The 13,932-nt window shown below is 37.9% G+C and overlaps 1 protein-coding gene and 1 pseudogene across 2 annotated transcripts in view; one reads left to right on the top strand and one right to left on the bottom strand.

The window, feature by feature from the left end:
• Positions 1-1,717, top strand: part of VCAN (versican) — a 112,779-nt gene extending 111,062 nt beyond the window's left edge. For both annotated transcript variants that reach the window (XM_024734333.1, XM_024734334.1), the window contains 2 exons: positions 254-436; positions 583-1,717. In XM_024734333.1, the coding sequence (XP_024590101.1) occupies positions 254-436; positions 583-710 (311 nt within the window). In that variant the 3' untranslated portion in view covers positions 711-1,717. The remainder of the gene's footprint in view (positions 1-253; positions 437-582) is intronic.
• A 6,358-nt stretch (positions 1,718-8,075) lies between these two features.
• Positions 8,076-8,538, bottom strand: LOC112392590 (40S ribosomal protein S15 pseudogene; annotated as a pseudogene).
• Positions 8,539-13,932: the final 5,394 nt, after the last annotated feature.

Genomic DNA, 13,932 nt, shown 5'->3' on the forward strand with positions numbered 1-13,932 from the left:
CGTGTTTTTTTTTTAAAAAAAAAAAAAAAAAAAAAAAAAAGCACAAATCAAGATACAGAATCTAAGATTCAAACTAGGCCCAGAGGCTTACTGTTTAGTTTTGTCTTGAAAATTATCAATTTCTTAATCTAAATGACTGCTGAAGGTGCTTGATTGGGTATAATAAAGAAGGAAAGAGAAAAAAAAAAAGAGAAACTCATGCCAATAGAAATACTTAGATTATTTGGAAATAACCCAATTTACTTTTCTCTAGTTGCTTGCGGCCAGCCCCCTGTTGTAGAAAATGCCAAGACCTTTGGAAAGATGAAACCTCGTTATGAAATCAACTCCCTGATTAGATATCACTGCAAAGATGGTTTCATTCAGCGCCACCTTCCAACCATCCGTTGCCTAGGAAATGGAAGATGGGCTATGCCTAAAATTACCTGCCTGAACCGTAAGTGGTCCTTTAGAAAGAATGGACAACCATGCTATAACAACTACTAGACACCCTCATTTTACGGCTACGGTATTGGTAGTTTAGGGTATGGAGCAAGTAATATTGTTGTGTTTTCTTTTCTTTCTTTCTTTCCTTCCATGTAGCATCTGCATACCAAAGGACTTATTCTAAGAAATACTTTAAAAATTCCTCATCAGCAAAGGACAATTCAATAAATACATCAAAACATGATCACCGTTGGAGCAGGAGGTGGCAAGAGTCAAGGCGCTGATCCCTAAAATGGCGAACATGTGTTTTCATCATTTCAGCCAAAGTCCTAACTTCCTGTGCCTTTCCTATCACCTCGAGAAGTATTATCAGTTGCTTTGGATTTTTGGACCACCGTCCAGTCATTTTGGGTTGCTGTGCTCGGAAACATTTTAAATGAAAGTATTGGCATTCAAAAAGAAAGCAAACAAAAGGAAAGAAAATAAGGGCAGAATGTAACCATTTCCAGACTATCTAATTTCTTTAGTTTTCTATTTGCCTCCAGTGCAGACCATTTTATAATGTATACCAGCCTACTGTACTATTTAAAAAGCTCCATTTCAGCACCAATGGCAATGTAAATAAGATGATTTAATGTTGATTTTAATCCTGTATATAAAATAAAAAGTCACACTGAGTTTGGGCATATTTAATGATGATTATGGAGCCTTACAGGTCTTTAATCATTTGTTCGGCTGCTTTTGGTAGTTTGTTTAGGCTGGAAATGGTTTCCCTTGCCCTTTGTCAGCAAGATGGAGGATGGCTTTTCCTGGACAATTAACAAACACAAAGTTTTGTAGGTCACTGCACCATTTCCGCCCTAGGTACAACCGGCTTCCATGTGATGCTGAAGCCTGGCTGGCTAATGGGATCCCAGCGGAACTAGAGACTGCAACGTGGAACTCTTTTTTTGCTGCATTCCTTTTTCTTCACTTACAAGAAAGGCCTGAATGGAGGACTTTTCTATGACTAGGAGCATTTTTTAGGGGTCAAAGTGCTAATTATTAACTCAACTGGGTCTCCTTTTTAATGGCTTTTTATAACACTAACTTGCAAGATTACAGATCAACAACATTTCAAATGGATATGGACCTAGGGCTCTGGAGGGAGGGGGTTTGTTAAAACAACACACATTCAGAGAAAGAAATTTTGTATATATAACCATTTTAATCTTTTATAAAGTTTTGAATGTTCATGTATGAATGCTGCAGCTGTGAAGCATACATAAATAAATGAAGTAAGCCATACTGATTTAATTTATTGGATGTTATTTTACCCCAAACCTGAACATCGACATAGTATGTTAGTTATTTTTCAGTGTTAGCCTTTATACTTCCCTCACACAGTTTGGAACAATATAATCTAGGTACTCTGTCCCTGATGAAATAACGTGATGGATAGAATGCATCAAGTGTTTATTATAAAAAGAGTGGAAAAGTGTATAGCTTTCAGCAAATGATGTTTGCCCATTCTAAGCAAGGAGCATATATATAGAAATAGTGTGGGCGTTGCTTCCTGTTAGGTGGAGTGTATGTGTTCAAATTTCTCCTTATCTCTTCCCACTCTGTTTTCTCCCCTTAATTTGAATAAAATGACTGCTGAAGATGACTCTGAATCATTATCCACTTAATTTAATGTTTAAAGAAAACCCTGTAATGGAAAGAAAGCATTTAGGAGTCTTTCCCTAATTTTAGTTAGAATGATCTTGAGAAGACAACAAATAAAATGCAAATAGAAGAAGAGCAGACCCGACATGGATTCTTTTTCACAGAACCTCTTTTGACTTAGAAGGAACCACAGTAGCCACAATCATACACACTGTCTTTAGGCAAGTTCCCTTGGTTGCTGCGTTAAATGTGATCCACCTTTGGGTGTTCTAGAGCACAGAACAACTCTGTGTCTACCTATTAGGTTTTAATTTTTCCTCTTTCATTACAATGCACATAATACGTTCCTGTATTTATATTATACCGTGTATAGTGTAAAATGTGAATGACTGTTTTTTTTTTTTTTGTGAATGAAAATCTAAAATCTTTGTAACTTTTTATACCTGCTTTTGTTTCGCCAAAGAAACCTAAAATCCTTCTTTTACTATACTGTGACTGGTCTGGTTATTTACAACTTTAAACCCTAATGTGCACGAACATTTTTACATTCTAGATCTCTCACGAAGTACAAGCTGCTGGCTTGGATGAAATGATTTTATGGCTAGCAGAGAGGTGATTATAAATGTCCCTGCAAAAATTGAGATAGTAATTCTGATAATGTTTACAGATACATTCTTAGGCATTAATCTCAAACATGAAGGAAACATGCAATAGGAAAAGTGATAGGTCACACTTACAGAATTCTTCCTATTAACCAGGCCAAGTGTTTTATGTATATCATCTCCCAACAAGCCTAAGAGAGAGGCTGTTAATGTCTGATTGATGAGGGATCAAGCATAGAGAATTCAAGTCATTTGTCCCAAGTTACATAGTTTGTTTGTCGTGGATGCAGGTAATCTCCAGAGCCTGCATAATGCTCTCAATAAAAACATAAAATATTATGTTCTCAATTGTTATACATTTAGGAGGTTAATTTACTGGCTAGAAGATCATATCTAAAAAAAAGATCAGAAGATGTCAAAACCACCAAGTTCCTGTCCATCCAGATATTCATCCATCACTTTATTTTCATTCATTCACTATTACTAAGTACTTGCTATTAGGCACTGTACTAGGCCCTGGAGATTCAGCAGTAAATGAGCTAGACAGGTCTCTGCCAATGTAAGATTTTTATACTGGATGCATCCCATGGGAGTTATTTTACAGCCCATTCTATTCAATACCTTTATTGATAATTTGGAAGAACAAATCCATTATATATTCTGCAGTTGTATAGAAGATATCATAAAGGACAAAGGTGAGCGGAAAATTATTTTGAGGTTTCTTTCTTGGAATGTCAAAAATATATGGGAAGTTAGGCATGAATAGATACAGAAGAGATTCTTTTCCTTGCTTAGCTTGTCCTTTTAATGTGCAATCTGTCATATCTTTATACAGAACTTTAAATAGAAATTACCCAAGGGAGTATATAAGAATTTGTATTACTTGTGCATCACATACACCCTTATTAGATGTTTATAAATCCATCAGATAAATTTTTACTGATCTAGGTGCAAATAATAGAGTCTATGGGATGTTCCATTACCCACAATGCTGGAACAGAGTGAGAAGTTTAAGGAGACTCAGTACTACTCAAAGTCAGCCAGAGGTGGTTTTCTATTCATTTCTATAAGCTAGGTTGCATATCAGGGGACGAAGAGGTGGTTTTATGGGGTAGCTGAAATGGAAAAGAGGTATGAGAGATTGTATCGGGAGGAATACATCATTTTAATGTGATAGCAAGTAGGACTTTGCTGATCTTAAGTGAATTTTCAATTACGGTACAGGAAGTAGGAACTGGATTAGCCTTGAGCTAATTGTGCAGGAGTCATATATCATGCAAAATAAAGTTGTGGAGTTTGAAAATGGCCAGAAAAAATAAAATAGGTTTCAAAAAAGTTCAGAGTTGATTTTGTGCATGCCTGTGCAAGACTGTCTCCCAAGTAAAGAATCTCCAAGAGAAAATATATCTTAAATAAAAGCAAAAGATGTTATTATCAAGAAGCTAAAGACTCAGTGATGACTTCAACATTTTTTAATGTGTTTCTTTTTATGTTTCCCAGTATTACAAATGCAGGGAAGTGGTTTTTGAAGGAAAAGTCCTGCAGTGATGGTTTTGTACCATTTGTACATCCTTTCTTTTTTCTTTTAACTGTGCTGCAGTTCCCATTTGCTAAACAAACCAGAATTCACCCAAATGATTCTTTTCTAAAACAAGTCTATATACAAAGTTTATAAAGGTCTTTGAATGAGTCATTCAAGAGTGTATAATCTTTTCCCATTATTACTCATTTCTGAGTGTTTGGATCCCAGCTGGACAAGAAAGAGAAAATGCCAAACAAGAACAAGAATGGTTTTTGTTGAGATGTTTACAGAATAGGCAAAGCCTGGGTTTTCATTGGAATTTAAATTCACAGTTCTGTCTGAGTCCATCAAATGATCGCTGCTGAAGATTAAAAGTTGATTGCCTTAAGGCAGTAAGTCGTAAGTAATTTTTTGATAGTGTGTACTCTAAAATAAAATGTTAAACTATGTATCCATCACATTTTAAGTTGTCAACCAAAATGTTTTTCATCATAAAGCAAAACAATTGTAAAGGATTTTAGTTTTGGCATATTCTAAATATTGCTGTTCTAAAATAAACACGTAACATCACTCTCTTAAATATTTTCAGTGGATTCTAAACACTGTAATAGTTTGATTCCCACTATCATCCATCTAAAAAATACTTGAAGAAAAATACTCTTTTAATAGTCAGATATTTTATGTTTTTATTTTTGGACTTGCTTTTTTATTTCAGTTCCCCCATGGAATTGTATCTAAATATTATACGTTTATGTGCTTGAAAGTCTTCTATTGATTAAGCTATCACCATATATACATCAAAATTTGTACTTTCAAGTGGAAAATAAATTTTGTCTTATGAACATAAACGTAAAGGTATAAAAGTTAAAAATCCTCTCCTGGATTAAGTTATCATTGTAATTTACAGATATACAATTGCTCAAAGCAATATTACACTCTTACAAAATTTGAAAGCTAATTACACAAATTGTAACATTTTATTAGAAATGTATCTCAATGAGATGATTAGGGCTGTTTTTCCCAAATCACATTTCCATGAGTAAACATTACCTAAAACTAGAATGTGTCATGGCTTAGCATCAATTCTATTCCTATTTTATTCTTACAGATTTAAACATTGAGAAAACTTTCTCACTTAAATAAGTAAATGGAAATGATAGTTTTATTATGCAGAGCTACTCAATGTTTTTAAACTTCTTTCTGAATTATATGTCAAAAATCTTATAGTGGTCTGTCAAAAATTACTTTCAATTACTTTTCAGTTGACATCTCAATGAAGTCCTTCTTAAATTTTTTTGTAAACACCTGACTTAAAAAAGGTTTTGATTTGTACACTGTCACCAGAGTCATTCATTTTGATTCGTCCTTTTCTCTGTTCATAATTTTTACATCCCATGTCAATGCATCCTAAGACTCAGGATGGATGAAAGGTGTGTTCGATATGGTGGTTGTTTTTTATGAAGTCGGAGTCTAAAGCCTTCGGTTTTCAAAGCTTGTTTCCTGAAACAACAGCATTAACATCACCTAGGAACTTGTAAGAAATGCAAATCCTCAGGCCCTGCCGTATTGAAATAGAAATGTTGGGGAATGAGGAGAGCAACCTGGGTTTTCACAAGCACTCAGGATGATTCTAAAGTTTATGAGAACTGGTATAAAGAAGATGATATCAAAAACGTTGAAGTTATGGAAATTTCTTCCTTTTGTGTGCCCATGTACACCACCACCCCCAGAGTCTTTATTTTGCATGATACATGACTTATGGACAATTAGCTCAAGGCTAATCCGGTTCCTACTTCCTGTCCTGTATTGAAAATTCACTTAAGATCAGCAAAGTTCTGATCAAGCAACCCTGATTTGGAGACCACTGCTTTAAGATACACAGTCCTTAAAGTATTTTTAGAGTTTTAGTACATTATCTATCTGTACTTGTGAGCATGTTTGGTGATTACTTTCCCAATATTGAATGGGCCTCTGGTTATACAAGAAAAAAGTGAGAAAAGCTTTCACTACAGGGAAAGCTGAATAAAGAGGCATGGTTGAAAATAATCATTTCTTAAAAGACAGACCTGAAACAAAGCTTGAAATGAAAGAATTAAGACAAATTTTAAAACTGAGAAATAATAGAAGCAAAAAAGATAAAACTTCCTAACAGTAGCTAGCCAAGAAAAGGAACTTCAAATTCAGTGGGGAGCCCTAAAAGAGGTCTAGATGGGAGAATCCTTCAGAGTGAATTGATCTATAAATAACTCCAGTTCCTAAATCAGATGACCCTCTCCAATGCCCATTAGCCAGATTGAACTCATCATTCATTCAATAATGTATATTGAGACTTACCATGTGCCAAGCACTCTGCTAGATATCGGGGATACTGTTATAAACAAGATAGGCCAAGTCCCTCTCCTCACTGGAATTTACTATCTGATGGGAAAGATTATCAATGGCACTAAAGATAGAAGAGATCTGAATTCTCAAAATGTTGTTGCTGAAGTCTCCATTTTTGGTCCTCTCTTTGCTCTGCTCTCCATCTTCACCTGATTCCAACCATAACCATAGGCCTTAACTCACTCCTACATTATAATTTCCATATCTCTTTCTTCTGTGGGAAAGGTATGTATCCAGCTGGTTGGGTTTCAGCAGTACATTAAGTTCTATATGTCCCAAATTGAAATATTATCCACCCATCCTACTAATTGTCTACACATTCTTTTTTAAACTAGGAGTCTAAGAGTCATCCTGGACTCCTAAGTTATGCCCATATTCAATCAAGAACCAAATTCTATTAATTGCACCTCCAAAAGTTTCTCATATCATCATCTTCTCTCTATCCCAGCTGTCAGCCCAAACATTGTTTGGCACCATGTCAGTACACTGTAAATCTCCTTACAATATGGCGGAAAACATGACTTTAAAGAAATATCTGAAGCAATGTATTCAAGACAAAGGTCCTTATTTATCACAGAATTATTACAAACGACTTGCTGCTTAGATACAAATCTTCCTCTCATCCAGTCTTCTGACTGTAAAGGCCATATATGTTTATGACTCAGCCTGGATATTTCCCTTGAATTCCAGACTTATGTGGCCAATTGCCTACCCTACATCTCTACTTGAATGTTAACAGATATCTCACATTTAACATGTCCAAATACAAATCCCTGTTCTTCCCTCCTACTTCATCCAAGGAAGAAACAGAGCACTGTGAGGAAGAATAACAGAGGGGGCAGGGTGTTTACTTTTGATGGAATGGGAAGACCACCCTGAGGAGGTGACATTTAAGCTGAGGGGAGGCCTGAAGGATGAGAAAAAAACCAGGAAAGCAAAATATAAATCTGGGGTGGGGAGGGCATTTCAGGGAAAGAAAATCTTATGTGAAAATGCTGAAGGAGTAAAGCACATGGCATATTTGAGAAACCAAAAGCAAGCCCACGTGACTGAAGTGAGAGATTGGCAATTATCTCCTGTAGGTGCTACAGTATCTGTGATGGTTAAGAAAGGAGTCTTAGAGCTGGATTCCTGAGGTCAAAACCAGGTTTCGCCTCTTAACAGCCTGTAATATTTGACAAGTTACTTTACTCTGTGCCTTAGTTTCCTCATCTCCTAAAATGGGGATATTTATAGTGCCTACCCTATATGGTAGTTGTGTTATCAATGAGCCATTGCATGAAAGTACTAAGAACAGCATCTGCAATGTAGCATATATTGTAGTATAAATGGGAACATCTATTTTGAATTCAATTACTTCTCCCCACATCTAGAACTGCCACTTTGGTGCAGCATCATTTCTGGCCCTCCTAAAACTGCCTTCCATTTGGTCTCTAGGTATTTACTCTTAACCCAATACAATCCGTTCTCCAACAGAAGTCAGGGTGATTTTTTTTTTAAGGGGACTCTGTCTTTATTGGCCCACAGGCTGCGTGAGGGGGATGAAGCGGGAGGAGTGGGGTCTCTGATGCCAGGCAGCCGAGCTTCACGGGCTTGTACGTGATGGAGAACTCGCCTAGGTAGAAGCTGATCATCTCAGGGTTGATTTCCACCTGGCTGAAGGTCTGGCGGTTGTTAACACCCACCATGCTGCCCCGCATCTCGGGCGAGATAATCACCTCTGAGCAGGGGCGTCTTCTCCACCTGGGGCTTCTCCGTGGGCGGTGCCTCCTCCCTGGCCTGCGCAGGCGCTGCAGCAGCAAGTGCGGCTTCCTCCGCAGGCCAGGTCTCAGTGGCGGGCGCTGCGTAGCTGCATCTGCTGCTCCTGGGACGGATGTCCGGCAACTAACTGGTCGAGGTCCACGCCGAGGCAGGTGAACTTAAGAAGGTCCGCTTCTTCTTCGCTTCCACTTCGGCCATTTTGTTGGTGTTGCGATAAGCCAGGGTGAGTTATTTTTTTATAGAAATGTAATCATGTCGCTTACCTGCTCAAAACTTTCCTAGATTTAAAGCAGATTCATTGAGAATAAAATACGAAGGTTTTCCATGGCCCTCAAGGCTTTCCATGCTCTGACTCTAACCTGCCATCCTAGACTCATTTTGTGTCAGGTTCCCTTCACTCACTATATTTTCTGTCTCGTTCGCATTCTCATCTCCCGGCCTTTATATGTCATGTTTTCTGTATCTAGAATGTTCTTTCTCTAGCTCTCCACGCCTTATTTTTCAGGTCTCTGCTCAAATGTCCTCTTAAGAATGACTTTCCTGATTATCACATCTACACAGGCACATGCTTTGTCCTCGGTCCCTATGAAGCATTTACTATTTTATGTTTTATTTTATACTCTTCATCAGCTGAAATTTTATTACTAATTTCGTTGTTACTTGTTTCTTGCTTGTCTCCCTTACTAGCTCTCAGTGTTTGTAACTGTAACATACTGGAGACTCGATACCTATTTGTTGAATGAGGGGATGCTTTTCCATATTCTGGAAAATGAAAGAAAAATGATTGAGGATATTTGCTTGGAGTTTGTGAATTATTTCCACTTGTCAGAGATTCAGATGGAAAGGCTTTTTTTTTTTTTTTTTTTTAGTTGCCTCACCTGTTTCTCCTCTGTCAAGGATTGTGGTCTGGTGCTGCCTGTTGTTCAGTATCTGAAAACCATTGTTTTTCTATAGCTTATCTGTTTGTTTGTTGTTGTTTAAAACAAAAAAAGTAAATCTGGTCCCCATTTCTCTATCTTGGTGGGAACTAAACCATTGCACGTATAGTATATGATTTTTATGACTCCTAGTTGTTGTTTGTACTTTGTACGGACTTTTACAAATGGAGAGCATCTTACATAAAGGCAATTCATGCAGATCATTGTGTCCTTTCTCCATTTGTCTCCAGTTTCTTAATACCCAAGTCACTGTGCTGCCATCTTGGGACACCATGCATGATAATGGAAGTTCTATGAATACAAATTTAGAAGGGTCTGATAGCATTTCCTTAGTTTTTTTCCCTAGAGCTCATCTCTGTATGTCATATCTAGTTGGTTGAAGAGCCAGGGCAGATCCCAGAGGAGATGTTTCTGGGAGACCCATAATCCGAGATGTGACTGAACCCTACATTGTGCTTTGGACAATTCTTGCTTATTTTTCACTAAACCAGATAGGTTGTTTCAAATCTGAATGCTAGAAAAGGGAACACGCTAAGTTAATATCTGCAAGAATTTAGTTGTTGTAAGAGTCAACCCAAGATTTTTATTGTAAGAAGAGTTCCCGCCTCCCCACCTTGGAGATATATTTAAATAATAAAATTGAATGGATGTGGAAATGTATTCAATAGGTCTATACTTGGAAATTTGGATTACAATTCAAAACAATAAGAAATATTTTCTATAGAAAAATCAGGCTTCTATTACATGGATTTCTAGTCAGAATATTTCAACTTAAACATCCTGGGATTGCCTTTCTACAAACTGAGAAGTGGATAATTAGATATGAATTAATCTACTCACACTTACAATTTCTGTTTTCATTTTGAACAAAACATTTTCTCCATCAGTTAAAAGGCTGAAAATGGGTGATTTTATTACAGCATAGAAAATTCTGTGTTGTTTAATCTTTTGTGTAGTGAAAGGGAAACACGTAAAGAACTTTGAAAATGACTTTGCTGTTGGTAATTGTTCTGATGTGTGGTGCCAGTTTCTGCATTCAGACCTGGTGTGACGCCAAGAAGTTGTGTATGGTTACTCTTAATGTATTTTTATTATAATAGAAATAAGGCATGGAGAACATAATGATACCCTGGAAGGAGGGAACGAACTAATTTAGAATGAACAACCAGTTCTGACACAAATGAGGGATATCAAGTAGTGAATTTTTTATAACGTAACTTGAGTTTAGATGTAAGTATAGCATTGAAAGTTAGTGTTCCACACTACTAGGTTAACCCTAAGGGCTTGACATCAATGTCTAGCTTTTAGGGGCTAACTTTTAACTTGGATTAAAAGCTTTGTTGAAGTATTGATATTTTGGTTGATGAGTTGTTTAGAAGACTTTACTTATGAAAATCTCATTCACCAGAAATCTCTGGGAGACACTTGCTATTTGTTGGGTAGGAAAGAGAGGGACAATTATGACAAGGAAGGAAAGGAAAAATGATTTTCTCAGTCAGACTTACATGGACCAGTCCCCAAATGATAGGCCCAAATTGCCCTGAAAATATTTCCATGACACTGCAACAAAATGTGAATTACGTGCATTTATTCAAGAAGTGTATAAATACATGATATGCAGGAACTATGCTTCAGTCTTTCTTCTAGGTATTTTGGAAACATCAGTGAACAACAAAAAATCTTCATAATTCCTGCCCTCTTAGAGCTTAGGCCCTATTAGGGGATAGACACACAATAAAAATAAACATAACTGAATATATTACAAAGTAGAGAAAGTGAAAACAACTTTGGGAAAAATAATAGTAAGTGGAGTGGGGGCAGGCAGACTGAATGCGTTGTCAACGATGTCTGAGTAGGTCTCATGCAAAACGTAATATTTGATCAAAAACTTGGAGGAGGTGAGGTCCTTGGCTAAAATGATATCAGAAGAAATAGTGGTTCCAAGGGAGGGGTCAGTACAAAGGCTCTAAGATGGGAGATTCCCTGTAGTCAGTAGGAAACAGCAAGAATGGTGTGCACAGAGCAGAATGAGCAAGGGGGAGGAAAAGATACTATCTCAGAGAGATAACGGGGAGCTAGACCTTTGGGTTTTACTCTGAGGAACAAGATCCACTATGTGGATCTACATACTATGTGAGTCTACTCACCTACCCGTTCTTAAAAGATTCTATCCCAGGAGACCCATTTTGTTCTACAGGTCTAAAATTAATTATGTACATCGGTCACTATGACTGAAGCTGATTCCAAGCACCAACCACTGTCTTCCCTCCCAGAGCATCAGCACCGTCACTTACTTTATATTAAGGAGTGATAAGTCGACGGTACTTAACCAGTTGATGAAGAAGTCAATAGCAAAGAGAGCTTCATAAATTGCCACAGTCAAATTTCTTTTTGCAATGAGCTAGGATGTGGGTCAGCAAACTTCTTTCTGTAAAGGGGCAAAGAGGAAATACTTTTGGCTCTGCTGGCTGTATGGTGTCTGTTGCATATACTCAGCTCTGCCCCGGTGGTGCAAAAGCAGCAATAGATAATGTGTAAACAGATAAGCACGGCTGGGTTCCATAAAACATTTATTTACAAAACCAAGTGGTGGGCTAGATTTGGGCTGAAGGCTCTAGTTTGCTTTCCCTTATGATAGAGCACAGGGAATATATTAGCTCTGGAGGGAAGGGCATTAGCTGAGGGGGGATGCAACATGGTACAGGAGAGAGAGCAGTCATTAAACTCTGGACTCATAGAGACCTGTCCTTCAAGCTCAACTCTTCTACTTACCCAGTGCACATAGCAGGTGTTGTGGGGTGAATGTTTGTGTCCCACCCCATGCAGGGATCCTTTTCTGAATTTCTCTCTCGGAAATCTGTTTCTGGAGTGTCCTGCCCTTGCAAGACGGCCACTGTCTACTTAGGCCCTATTTCCCCATGCTTGAATGTGGAAAACTACCTCAGAGGAAAATCCAGGGGGGATGTGGAGCTCACCTTCTATGCTTCCTTCTCTCAAGGATTACAGCACCTAGACTGCTGGTTTTTCAGCGTCAAGCAGTTGTTTGGCGTATTTTATCCAGTTCTCATAATGGCCTCAGCCGTAGCGTTAATACAGTACAAGATACTCTGCCGTGGCCAGAACTGGCTCCCCTTTATGCTTCAACTTACTGTAATATAATTTCCATCGCACTACCCCGTTGAAACTGCTCTGGCTAGAGTCACCAATGATTTCCATGGTCCTACTCCAGTGGATTCTTTTTAGGCCTTATCCTGTTCCATCTCTTAGTAGCATTTGACACAGTTGACCACTTTCTGTCTTTGGCTTTCATACCATACACTCTTGGTATTCCTTCTACCTCTATGGCCATTTTTTCTCAGTCTCCTTCATTGACTTAATTCTCCTTGACTCAGCCTTTAATGGAGTTCCCCAGGCCCTCTGATAGGACGAGTCTTAAGGGCTTTTTTCTCCTCACTGTACGCCCTCTGTGTAGGTGATCTCATTCAAATCTGATGATTGCCATAGTATGCTGGAAACTTTAAAATTCATCTTTCCAGCCCAGGCCCCACGTCTAAGCTTCACAACTTAGATCTAATGGCCAACTCGAGAGCTCCACTTGGATGCCTTACAAGGTTTCCAAACTTAGTATGTCTAAAATGGAACTATTTTTGTGCTGTATGCCGACCTCCCTCTTCCGAGTTCACCATCTTAGCACAGGGCATCCTTCACCCCTCTCCACCCTGTAACTCTTGCCAGGCACTTGGGAATAACCCTTGATTCTTCCCTTTCACTTTAATCCACCAGGTTTCAGTAGCTCATCTTTTGATCAAACTTTCAACGTTATGAGAATCCATCTCTTTGCTGGCTGATGACCTTAGTTTGCTTTGTCCTGGGCCAAGTGCATTGTTCTGTAGCCATCGGAGTCATTTTTATTAGGGTATGTGAGGGTCTAGGGGCGCAAACCCTGAAATCTCACTGTATGGTAGCATAGGGTACATACAGATGTTCATAGGCAAGACCAAAGTCATCAGATAAAGACTAATGTATGTTCTCTATGCTTTAAGACATTTAGCACATTTATGGTTAGTTTTTCAATAATTTGTAGGAAATTTTAGAAATTTGGAGGCTAATTTTCTGTAGATTCTGTCAGGCTCGCCTTATGGAAAATAGTCTCCATCTAACAGAACTGTATTTACAATTTGTGGAACTGCTGCTAGCTAGATTGGCTTTCAATTTATATTACACAGGCTGAAATTTTAGGGTTTTTTTAGTTGTGGGTAACTGGGGGTTTTAGATGTATGCATGCCATGTAGTCTATTAAATGTCTTGAAAATTAAAATGCTTATTAGAAAGGACAGTATGTTTTAACTAATGAGAAATGGTCTAAGTAAAATGGTACTCATATTTTATATATTTTCTTCAGAACCCCTAGTCACAGCGCAGCACCCACTGACCGTGAGTGACCTTGGGTATGTCACTTACCTCACGTATAAAATGGTGACGGTAATAGTGTCTGCCCCATCGGTTGCTATGAAGCTTAAGGGACTTAGTATTTATAAAGTGCCTAGAACAGTGCCTGGCCTAGGACAAACATGATAACCATTTGTTAAGTAAATTAAATAAAGTATTCCTAGCTTCTCCTTTTTAGTTTCTCTATTGTTTTGTGAAAGAACTA

Source organism: Neophocaena asiaeorientalis, unplaced genomic scaffold (assembly GCF_003031525.2).
Source record: "Neophocaena asiaeorientalis asiaeorientalis breed wild unplaced genomic scaffold, Neophocaena_asiaeorientalis_V1.1 scaffold184, whole genome shotgun sequence".
Lineage (NCBI taxonomy): Eukaryota > Metazoa > Chordata > Mammalia > Artiodactyla > Phocoenidae > Neophocaena > Neophocaena asiaeorientalis.